The sequence below is a fragment of the Lissotriton helveticus genome, chromosome 1_1 (assembly GCF_964261635.1).
Source record: "Lissotriton helveticus chromosome 1_1, aLisHel1.1, whole genome shotgun sequence".
NCBI classification, from domain to species: domain Eukaryota; kingdom Metazoa; phylum Chordata; class Amphibia; order Caudata; family Salamandridae; genus Lissotriton; species Lissotriton helveticus.
In genome coordinates this window covers 367714660-367727093 of record NC_136057.1, presented here as the reverse complement: position 1 = coordinate 367727093, position 12434 = coordinate 367714660, and the positions used below count along the sequence as shown (strand labels likewise).

The 12434-nt window shown below is 42.9% G+C and overlaps 1 protein-coding gene across 1 annotated transcript in view; it reads right to left on the bottom strand.

Annotated features, from left to right (window-relative positions):
• CACNA2D4 (calcium voltage-gated channel auxiliary subunit alpha2delta 4) overlaps positions 1-12434 on the bottom strand; it is a 924019-nt gene that overhangs the window by 41713 nt on the left and 869872 nt on the right. The window contains exons 33-35 of the mRNA XM_078673672.1: positions 7080-7135; positions 4073-4093; positions 2825-2942 (exon numbers count right to left, since the gene is read on the bottom strand). Of these exons, the coding sequence (XP_078529798.1) occupies positions 2825-2942; positions 4073-4093; positions 7080-7135 (195 nt within the window). The remainder of the gene's footprint in view (positions 1-2824; positions 2943-4072; positions 4094-7079; positions 7136-12434) is intronic.

The window sequence follows — 12434 nt, the reverse complement described above, 5'->3', positions numbered from 1 at the left end:
GGGAGTATTTGCCAGAGATCTTTATGTTTAATATTTGGCAAAGCATATCTGTATATTCCTCACTAGGCCTGATGAGAATGCTACCCAGGGCACACCTAACCCTACGATAAGTGAGGATATATTTAGGAAGTATTTTGACAAGAAGCTAAAATCTTCCTGAAGGAGGCAGTGAAAGCCGCTTTTGCGAAAAGTAAAAGGAATTCGACCTGTGAAGAGGATTTTTTCTCTTTTTCAGAGGAGGAGACCCCTTCATTAGTGAAGAAAGGAGGTAAGGCAATTAAAAAGTCTAATGACACATGCATCAAGCATTTTTGCCTTTGCAAACGGGCCAATTCGGCCCGTATGCAAATGCAAAAAATGCTTTTCCGATGCAGCAAACCCTCATTTGCGATTCGGTAACCTGTTACCAAATCACAAAATGGTTTGCAATTTGGTATTTGGAAGGAGCGTGTTTAGGGTGTCCCTTCCAAATACCAAATCCTAACTGTCTGCATGAATGTTTTGTGACTATGAATGCGGTCGAAAAACATTCGCATATTACCATCTACTTCAAGTAGGTGGTAACCCATTTGCAAATGGGAAGGGGTCCGTAAGGGAGCCCTTACCCTTTGTCAATGGTTGTAAAAGCATTTTTAAGAGCAAGCAGTGGTCCCACAGACCTCTGCCTGGTCTTAAAAAATGAAAAGAAAATTTTTCATTTTATTCCTTGTAAAGCATCTTGTTTTCCTTTAAGGAAAACTGGTTGATTTATAAAAAAAAGATTGCTTTATTTAAAAGCAATCACGGACATGGTGGTCTGCTGACCTCAGCAGCCCACCATCCCCGTAATTTTTGCGATTCCTAGTGGGTCACAAACAGCGATCTACCTTATTAATATTAATGCGGCAGAGGGATTTGCGACCCCGTAGGAATTGCTATCTGAAACTCTTTGAGTTTCATGCATTGTAAATTGCGATTCCCTAATTAAGAATTTTCCGGAATTTGCAATTAGACATTCACAATTTACAATTTTGATACATGTAGCCCTAAACACCTTAAAAGTGAGGAACACACATTGAGTAGCCTGAGCGCTACAAAAGACCATGGTGTCCATGGCGGCACAATTAGCAGGAGCGTCCATGTTGGTTTAATTAATATAGGTGTCCCTCATGGCATGGATAGCACAAGAGACCGCAGTATTAATACTGATGATGATTACTCATTTGACAGTGAGGTAGAGGACAAGGTGGACGAGTATGTCTTTGATCCTCAGGAAACGTTGGAGAAAGATTTCCTCAATGACGATTTGGACCAGCCTTCAACGCAGAAGACTATCAATGACCCGCATGAAGGACTCAAGGTGCTCGGACTGATGGCTTATGGATTTCGTGACCTTCATTAAATTCTGGATCCGTAAGTCTCTCGATAAGGAGACATGGAATCTGATGAAAACTGAATGTCCCCTCTGGTCTCCTCCAGGTAGAGGCTCTGAACCTGCACAAGAGGGCAAGCGGTCCCCTGCCACACGTCTTGTTGTTGGCAGGGCTGAGATCTGACAGTACTGGTTCATAAACAATGTCCATAAGCACCTGCTCACACCTTATTATTTGGAGAAGAACTAAATGAACTGTCCAGAAGGCTTCACTCAAACAGACATCCTGGACCATTAGCAGCATCTAATCAAGAAACAATAGACCATAGCCATCTTACTGCCCCTGGAGCACCTTCTGTTTCTGGAGGATTTAGACTGTCAACTTCCTCAGAAGCCTTCAAGAGTGCTCTCTTGAACCGTGCAGATGCAGTAGTCACACAGCTCCCAGTATGCACGCTTACATGCTCCCCATGAGAGAGTATGGCCCTGTTAGCATGTCATTTAAATGCAGAGGGAACCTCAGCTTCCGCATCACTCAGCTACTTCCGTAGGCACTTTAAAGTCTGTAGAGGATTCATGCTTTTACTGAGAGCGTAAAACAGGTATCCCAACAATATGGATTTTACCCTGTGTTTTCAAGCCTGAAAACATGGGTTTACTAGATTTACAGGTGGTAAATACATTATAAAGCTATTCTAATCTCTTATTTACCAATACATATGTTCATAAATGTTCTCTCTCCTGCTTGGTTCACTCTGAGAATCATAAAACTCAAGCCTACAAAATGAAGACTCTACTCTGGTAACTACATCATCAGGGAATTACTAGCAATAGGTTTGGGATGCAGCTGCAGTAAAAACAACTTCCAGTAGCCATAGCAAGTATTGAACAAATGCTAGGGCTGCAAGGAATGTATGTATCACTGGTGCTCTAGAAATGAGAGGTGGGCGAGACACAACAAGTCCTAACAGGGTGATGCTACACATGCAACAGCATATGTGCAATAGAAATGTGACTTTGGTAGTTACCACATGTTCAGGACTATGATATATAAGCTATCACGTGTCCTATCAAACACTGGTGTGACATCAAGTGCCTTTGAAGTATTAAGCTAGCAATGGGATGTAAAACAGAGTAGCATTCCTTTCTATGTGATGCAAGATCATTTAGTGATTACAAGCCTTCAGTATGTGAGATAGAAATCTCTTCTAATAGGTGTGGAACCACATCTCAGCAACCACTATCAGAAACTCCATGATTGCTGTTTCAGTTAATACAAATACTGGCCCGACTTCCAACATGGGTAGTTGGAGATATTTCTAGCAGTCTAGTAGCGCAAACATACAGATTTAGATAATGCAAGAAATGCGTCATGTTCCTGGTAGGTTGGGCAGTAAAGCATGCTTTCGGTTAGACGGCGTAGCTGGGGTAAGGTTAGGGTCTGCCTTGAGAGAAAGAGAAGGGGTCTCTTACTTTTGACAGTGTCCACAATCAATTAGCCCGTTGGCCTCCCTGATAGATGTATCATGGACGAAGACAGGATATTCGGTGTCACATGGCTGCAACGTGTCGTGCTTCTTGTGCTTGTGAGCTGTGAGTGCAAAGAAAAACATGTGAGGCATTTTTGCAAAATGTAAAATAGGCTTATAAAATAGATGACAGAAGACACTGAGGCCCTGAGAGAAAAATCGAGTTCAGACAAAATCAGACAAATGCAGAGATGGACAAAGTGTGAAGGAATTAGATCAGGAGACAAAGAATTGAAGAAAGCCAAACTAGATAGAAATATATCAAATTCCAACAGAAGAGCATTAGGTAAGGCAGAAATGAAAGGACATGAGCCCCAAAAGGAAACATTGAAGGAATCTTCACATCTGTAGATGAAATTGGGATTAGAACAAATTAGTGATATAAGTTTGATGCATCTGCTGATATTGAACTGCAGAATTAGTCAGCCGGTGACCTTCGGCTCCCTCTGGTTATGGAAATGTGATGGAGAACCTCTTAAGTGGGAGGCATACAAAGGTACTTATATGGGCTATGTCAACTGGAGATAGACCTGAACAGAATGAGGTGTGGTGGGGTCGAGGTAGACTTAGATCAAAGGTGATAAGGTCTCCCTGAGGTGGAAGACATAGTTTGCCATGAAGTAAAAGAATCCTCTAAGTTGAAAGGAGACTTAGACAGGCGGTGATATGGCATACGTAACTTGGCAGATGAATTTAGACAGGAAGTGTTTTGGAATCTTTGATTTGGGAGGTAGACTTAGGCTTAGACTCAAGATGATATGGTGCCCCTTAGGAGGAAGAAGTAGACAGGAAGGGCTTTTGAGCTTCTGTGTTGTAAGGTTATATGATGCCTTTCAGGTGGAAAGTAAAGTTAGGTAGGAGGTAGAACCTGACAGGACACAATGTGATGCCTCTCGGATAAATGGTACCACATCAGATGAGAGGTGGAATCACACAGAAGTTACATGGTGCCTCTGCATTGGGTGCTATACAAAAATAGAAAGTGACCTTGCTTTCTACTTCTATTGGGGGGAGATCTTTACAACTACCACTATGAAGGGAAAATGTACAAACGGTGGTATTTATCTGCTAAAGCTGTGTCACTGGTTCTTATGTTCACAGACGCACCCTCAGCCAAAAAATGAAATTGCTTGTGCTAAGCTCCTCCACCATACACACACGCATGCACACTCATTTATTGTCATATACTTACAGTGGTGGAAGAAAGACTTGGCTGTAGAGGTCACATAACAAATCACATGATGGGGATGGAGAGGCACATGAACATGTCAGAAGAAGGCGGCATGGTGACAATGTGAAGCCCAATGGAGGAGGCGATGAATGAAAAGATGGAGAGAATGAAGAGTGAAATGGTACTGAAAACTTTGTAACATAAAACAAATTTACAATGTATAACTCATCCACAGATAACCACACCATATACATATTAACACAAAGAAAATGCATTGTATTTTCCAAGTGAGTCTCAAACTCAAATGCACGCATCTCGGTATTGATGGTATTGTATTGCCAACCTGAGCAATAGACAATGATCATAAACCATTCTATCTTGCTTTATGATGACCATACAGTGGCGGCTCGCAGACGGAGTGCTGCGGAACGGTGAGGTGGGGCGGGGTGGGGAGGTAGTGGAGTCGGACATACCACGGCATGGAGTAAGCATGGAGCAAGCTGCATCGCCGAGTTGGCGATGCAGCGAGCGCAAGGTAAATAGTTGTTTTTATTTATTTACTTACCTTACTCCATGCCGTTGTATGTCCGACTCCCTACCTCCCACCCTGCCCCTCCCCCGTCCGCAGCACTCCCTCTGCGAGCCGCCACTCTGACCATACTGTAAACCACACACGTTGAAGTGATATGTGACAATATGTTTTTTATCCAGTGCCAACTCAGAGGAGAATACATGAAGAATTGTGTTTTCCATCATTCTTCTGAGATTTGTTTTACCCCGACTCTGCTTTACCAATCACAGTGGCTAACTTGGCCTCTACTTCACCTTTTGGAAATTCTAGTTTATCAGTTATAAATAATTTCTAATGGATACATTAGTGACATGTAGTATTTTTGAATATGCATATCCAATACTAAATGAAAGTTTATTTATTACACTAATAAATACCATTAGAAACCAATAAGTAGATGTAAGATGCAACTGGAATCAATTTTTCTCCCTCGTGCTTAGATTCCTTAGAACCCATTTGTAACTGGATAGCTGGGAATTTCAGCCAGTCCTTAAAGTGTGGCTCACACCACAAACATGAATTTCTATTTTTTTATTTTCTACCACTCTTTCTCAACACGAAAGCTTAGACAATGGCTACAGTATGGCAGTATTGCACTGTGGTTTCTCTCCAGAGTCTCATTCTTCAAATTTCTGTTTATCTAGCACCCCCTAATCAGTTTTAAAGGAATTTCTGCTGTGTACTCTATACCACCAAAATGTTGGGTCTTCCACCAGCAACACAACACTAGCTTTAGCCAGCAGCATAGGAGGATACGAGCTCAGAGCTCACTTCTCAGACTAAAGCAAATTGAGAAGCTGTGGTTGAAAAGAGTCTAAAAAAGATGCTTAAAGGGCAAAATGTCATAGAGACCTTGGCATGCACTGGAGTACAGTCTGAAGCATTCCATGCACTAGTGACAGCGGGTATAGAAGAGATCAGCACATACTCCAGGATGAACAGCAGTAGGACTGAGGGGTATGGAGGTACCCATGATACAAGCCATACTGAGAGTAAAAGGTGTGCAAGGGGCAATTGTAAGAGGAAGGCAATGGGCCCAATTCACAGAACTAACTTAAGACAAAATCCTAAACTTACTACCATTTTGGTATTCACAGAAGGCACTTACTCATTTCAGTATTCACAGAAGGTATGAGTCCTAACGTTAGGACTCCTAAATGCCTTCTGTGTATAACGAAAGTCTTAATGTTAGGATTTTTCTCAGTTTAGGAGTAGTAAAGTTAGGACTCCTAACTTTAGGACTCCTAAACTGAGAAACATCCTAACTTTAAGACTTTCGGTATTCACAGAAGGCATTTAGGGGACCTAAAGTTAGGACTCCTAACTTTGGTGAAAACCGAAATGAGTAAGGGCCATATGTATCAAGGCCAAATGGGTTCGCAAACGCCGAAATTAGCAGAATTTCGGCGTTTGCTAAACCATTTTCGCAAAATGGTATGTATCAAACAAATTGGGTGCAAAATAAGGAATTGCAAAATTTGCCATTCCTTATTTTGCGATTGCATTTAAGGAATTGCAAAGTTTGCGATTCCTTAAATGCAATGTATCAAGGAAAAAAGAAATTCCAAAATGCCCTTAAGGAATCGCAAATTACCACCAACTTCTAGTTGGTGGTAAGATGCGAATTCTTTTAAAAAAGCATTTTTCTGAAAATCCAGTGGTGCCATGTGACGCTCATACATGCCCTTAGGGCATGTATGTGCGCCATATGCGCACACATGTCATTTTCAGGGGTGCAGCAGGGTGTTCTTGAGACACCCCTGCACCCTTGAAATTATTCTCAATTTGCGATTAGCAAATTGCGAATCGCAAATTGAGAATAATTTCCCATTCATTCCTATGGGACTCCTGGCCCTAGGAATGAATGGGAAATTATTCCTTAATTGCGATTAGCAATTTGCTAATCGCAATTAAGGAATTTTAAGGAATCGCTAAAAAATTGCGATTTTCTTCATACATACCATTTTGCGATTTCTAAATAGCAAATCCTTAAAAATCGCTATTTAGGAATCGCTAAAGGGTATGTTGATACATATGGCCCTAAGTGCCTTCTGTGAATACCGAAATGAGTAAGTGCCTTCTGTGAATACCAAAATGGTAGTAAGTTTAGGTTTTTGTCTTAAGTTAGTTCTGTGAATCGGGTCCTGAGAGTTCGGCTCTTGTCAGAACTAAAGAGTGGCGATGAGAGACTACTAGGCATGTCCACTCATAAAGCTAATAATATGGTGGGATTGAGTGATAGTGTTTTGAGATATGTGTAGAACCTGGCGGCTATCTCTTGACGAGAAGTAAATAAGACAAGAGTCATTTCCTATCCACACCACTTCTTCAGACACTAGAAAGTGGGCTCTCTGCCTCCCTTGAAGACATATATAAAAAGAATCAGCCTCCTCATCCGCAACCAGAAATGTTGCCTGGGGGTGGGGAGGAGGGGCTGTAGCGTCGCTGCCCACTCACCATCTGCAATATTGTCCGAGTGCCAGAAGTTGCACAAGTTAAACTCCAGCAGGAATCTGTAGAACAATAGCACACAGAGTAATGCATTAGCTGCCAGTTACAAACGTGACATGCTTAGGAGAAAAAATGAACATGTATTACATTTTTTAGTAGAACATGATGATTAAGATTTTGTAATGTACACATTCTTTTTTTATTTGAAGAACATACCATCCTCCCATACTAAAGACCCACTCCCGTCCACACTCGTCCAAGATCTCAAACACGTTATTGTCCCCTACTGGACCAACATCATTAACACCTCCCTTGCTACAGGAAATGTTCCCACCTCACTTCAACTTGGACAAATCACCCCCATCCCCAAAAACCCCAAAGCTGACCTCAAGGACCCAAACAATCTCCGCCCTATCTCCAACCTCTCACTCCTCTCCAAATCCCTTGAGAAATGCGCCCTCCTCCAATTGGATAATCACATTGACACATTCAACCTTCTTGACCCCCTTCAATCTGGCTTCCCATAAGGCTGCAGCACCGAAACCGCACTGCTAAACATAGTAGATGATTTTCACTTAGGCCTGGACAAAGGGGAGAGTAATCTACTTATCCTACTTGACCTTACTGCTGTATTCAACACAATCTACCATCCTACCTTACTAACCACACTCAAAGATGGCTTCGGCATTAATGGCACTGTCCTTACCTGGTTCACATCCTACTTCCAGCACAAAACACAACAAATTAAAATTCATAACAGCCTCTCTAAACCTACTCCTGTCTCCCTAGGTGTCCCTCAAGGATCCACCCTCTCCCCTGCCCTCTTCAACCTCTTTATGGAACCCCTCACCCTTATACTTAAACCAGCAAAAATCAACTACCACCTTTACGCTGATGACACCCAACTGTACTATAAAATTAAATCACATGCCGATATACTTCATCTTAACTCTACACTAAACAAAATCTAAACCTGGTTTCATAACAACCATCTTTAACTCAACCCTAACAAAACCGAGATCATCCTCTTCTCTCCCAAAAACAACCCTCTCCCCATCCAAACATGGATCGCTGACCTTAACGCCCTTAACTGCCCTCTTTCCCTTGCCGAGTCTGTCAAATCGCTCGGTATCACGATCACTAATAAACTCACACTCAACTCCCATGTAAAGAACTCAACTAAAAGTGCACTCTTCACTCTTCGCCACCTTAAAAAGTCAAACCTTTTATCCCAGCCAACGACTTCAAACTAATTATCCAATCGCTGGTCCTATCCAAAATTGATTACGGGAATGCCCTTCTGTCCGGTAATCCCAAAATCCACCTCACCCCCATCAAATCCATCCTCAACCTCGCAGCTAGATTAACAACTAACAGTAAACGTTTTGACCACATCTCCCCTACCCTCAAGATCCTCAAATGGCTCCCCATCAAAGGGAGATCTTGCTACAAAATTGCGTGTATCACACACAAAGCCCTCTATCAGAACTCTCCAACATATCTCTCATCGAAACTCAAAAAAGCTAGGGGTACCAGATCACTGAGAAGCACTAACACCCTTCTTCACATTCCACCTCTTCTCAAAAAAAGCGCATCGAAATCCCGCTCCTTCTCTGGCAAGGCCCCAACCAACTGGAACGCCCTCCCTAAAGAACTCCGATGCAACCCCTCCTTTGACAGCTTCAAAAAAGACCTTAAAATCCACCTCCTAACTAAATTCTTCGGATAATTAGATCGTAGATCCCACCTCTTCATACGGTCGCCCCCCCAGGAATCTGCATACCACGTCCTCCCTACTACATTGTATAGCTTACCTATCCCATTGTCACACTATTCATAATATTCTGCTCTCTATTACGATACATGCACAACGCTCAGTATGGTATTCTATTTATGGCCTTATTTTCGTATGATATCTGATGTAATTTGCTTCATATTCTGTTCATTGTTATTTTACTTATGCCTTTATTTTCATATGATGTCTGATGTAATTTGCTTTATATACTGTTTATTGTTATTGTGAAGCGCTCTGATACCCTTGGGTGTAGCCAGCCCTATATAAAACCTTTCAAATAAATAAATAAATAAAAAATTCTGTGGCTTGAGTTTTTGTTGAGCAAATCCAGTGTTCATGGAGTCTTTAAGATGGGTGCAGGGCAGGTCCCCGGGCTCTGGGAGGCTACTGGACATGCTGGGGTTTTCACTGTGGGTAGGTCGGAGTTGGGACAGGCGAGTAGGGCTGGTACTAAAGCAGTTGGTGTCCTCTTCTTTCTGGGTCAGTACAGCTTTTGGGTCCTTCTTCTTTCTTCTTCGAATCTGAGGAGGCAGGGTTCAGGGTTGCCCCTAAATACTAAATTTTGGGGCATTAAAGGGGTTTGTGGGTCGGGACAAATGGGTCCCTTCCTTGGGGTGGGTACACCCCCTATTATTCCACTCGCCAGTGAGAGGGTGGCATGAGCCTCTCCTTAAGTTACTGGGTTCCCTCATCTTCAAAATGGAGGGGACTGATAGGTGTGCTTCGTCTCGCCTCCCCACCTGAGAGGTGGGGTTGGCAAAGATGGGCACACCTCTACTCCTAACTTGGTTTTCCAGCTGATTCTTCAGCCCAAAGTGGGCATCAGAACCAGGGGGAGCCAGTTGCTGGGGGCAGCAAAAGGCAGGGACAGCTTACAAAGGGGGCAGGCCTTTGAAGCTACACCTTCGGGAACCCAGCCCATCCTAAGGGAGGAGGCATGACACCTATGCACAGTATGGGCTTTGTTTCTGGAGCCAGAGAGCGAAGGCTCTCTACCCAGGAACCTGTCTGGTGGTGGCAAATGGTAGGCAACCATTCAGGAACCACACCAGGGCTGGCTGTTTTTCAGGGGGCATCTCTCAGATGCCCTCTGAGTGCACTTTAAATTAAATCCCACACTGGCATCAGGGGTTAATCTGCAATTTATGCAGCATAGGGGGTAGAATGGCACTAAGCCCAGGGCCTATCAAGAAGCGGGGGGTCCTGGTGGTGTAGGGAGGGATGATGGAGTAATTACTGTAGGTCCACACACTGGGGAGGGAGTGATATGGGGGCAGGGCAACCTAGCCGTGAAAGTCTATGTGGTGTGTGATATACACACAGGGGAGGTGTGGCCTTCGATGTGACTACCACTGGAGATGGGAGGATGTACTATCTCTCATGGAGGCCTGACATCTGAATTAGCTGCCAGTTTTTCTGATGTCTGACTTAGCTGCCAGTTTTTGTAAGTATGTGTCCCAGGCATCCTGCTGTGGTGCATCCCTCTGGTGTTTCATACGTGCGTGCCAGGCTGGGACCGCCGCGATTGCCCATTTTAGCAAGTCTTATAGCCAGATCCGCATGGAGGGGGCTTCTGGGTATTTCCAATCCATGGCTATTTGCCGTTTTGCTAATACATACGCCAAGTCAATACATTTTGTGGAATAGTTGTTCTTGATTGAGCATATTGAGATTCCCAGGAGATACCATAGAGGGTCAACAGGTAGTGTCCACCTGGTAATGCTTATCAGTGATGCTGACACCTCTTCCAAGATTTCGCCCGACAGTTGAACAGGCCCATACCTTATGACAGAATCCTCCTCGAAAGACACCAAGATCCTGGTGTGAGCTTCGAAGAAATCATCGGAAGCAGATCCCTTTACTCCCTATATCTACTATGTTCCACAAGGTCATCATAAATCTTTCTACAGCCTTGCAACGGCCTAACCACTGCATACTCAGCATCTGTGACGCTTTGCCCCTTTATAGCTTCCAGTCAGTTCCTAAGAAGACCAGTGCCTCATCAATTACTGCGGAACTTTTAAAACTAAAAGGATAAATCACATCCATGAAAAAAGTAGGAAACATCAAACTGTCCTAAAGATAAACTAAGCTGCAAAGTCTAGTTAAGAGTTTGTTGAGCGTTGTTTGAGACCTCTATTAAAATCCGCTTTATGCTACCAATATTCCGGGTATCTGAGATTTCAAACAAATTGATATGCGGGTTCAAAGAAATGAGCAAGTCTCATACCGGTTTGGCCACAGTTGCAATGCTTCAGTTCTTCAGGACGATTTTCCATTCCGTTTCCATCTGAGATCCTGGCTCTTCCATGGGCCAATTTTAACTCGGGCAAGTCAGAAATAATTTGAGTGACTGTTCACCAGGATCACCAATCTTTTCAAACATCTGCCAATTCTTGTCCATGATTAATATCTAAGTGAACTCACTTTTGGTCCTACTTCTCTAAAACAAACATTCTTATGAGCCTTCTTTGGAAACCTCAGGGCTACTACACAAGACTTGACCTTTTTGACAAAGTCATGCAGCGAAACGTAACCTAGTTAAAAGTTGATCTGATACCTTACGTTTGGGCTGTCTACTACAGCCTGTGTTTTGGTGTCAGACCTTAGGATGTCTCTCATCATTCTTGCAGGCCAGGTTGCAAACTATAGATATGGATTGGTTTCTTTCTCAACATATCTCTTTCAAGCACTGTGCCAGGTGGCACATCCATGTTTCTTATGTTTGGACTTGTGTGTTTTCTTTGCTTCCCTCAACAGGTCTTCCTGTTTCTTCACTTGCATGTACGTTGAAGACACCCGAGTCTTGGTGAGATTGTGCCTGCAATTCCTGATGACAGCCTACTAACGCACAATGAGAACCAGATGAAGATATTTCAGCCCAAACAAAACAAAACCAGTGATTTAGGATGACCTGCTAGAGCTCCGGACCAATGATGTCTAGCTATAATATGTAGTGTATAACATTGTTTTGAAGAGAGCTTGTGTCTTTTAATTGTTCCCATAAAAAGCCACAAGAGGACTAACCCATCGTTGCACTTTCACAGGGATTCAAGTTTGAAACCTTTAGTGGTTTTAGATTGCAGCTTCTTGGAAGGGGCCACACTTACCTTCCAATGAACAAGGAGCCTTCAACTCACTTTCAGACCATTTTCTTCACCTACATTTCCACAATACACCCATTAAGGTATATTCATCCTTTGAAAGGGTCATCTCCAAGTGGTATTCCATTTTTATTTGTTTAAATCTCTTTTATTGAATTTATACGCAATAAAAAAGGAAAAACATCAACATTCACCAGATAATAAGGAACAGTAGGCAGATATTAGCTGACAAATCACATTGCATACATCGTTGGTCCACATTAGTGAGGCTATAAGACATGGTGCACAAAAGATAGCCATAGGGTGCGGAGCAAGAAAAAAAAAGAGACACCCCCCCCAGTTTGAATACTATATAACCAAAGGTACACTTAAGACCCCCACCCAACGCTGTAGCAACAGTACAAATCAAGCATTCGGGGCTCTCACGAATACCTGTGCCTAAACTATCTGGACTAACATATT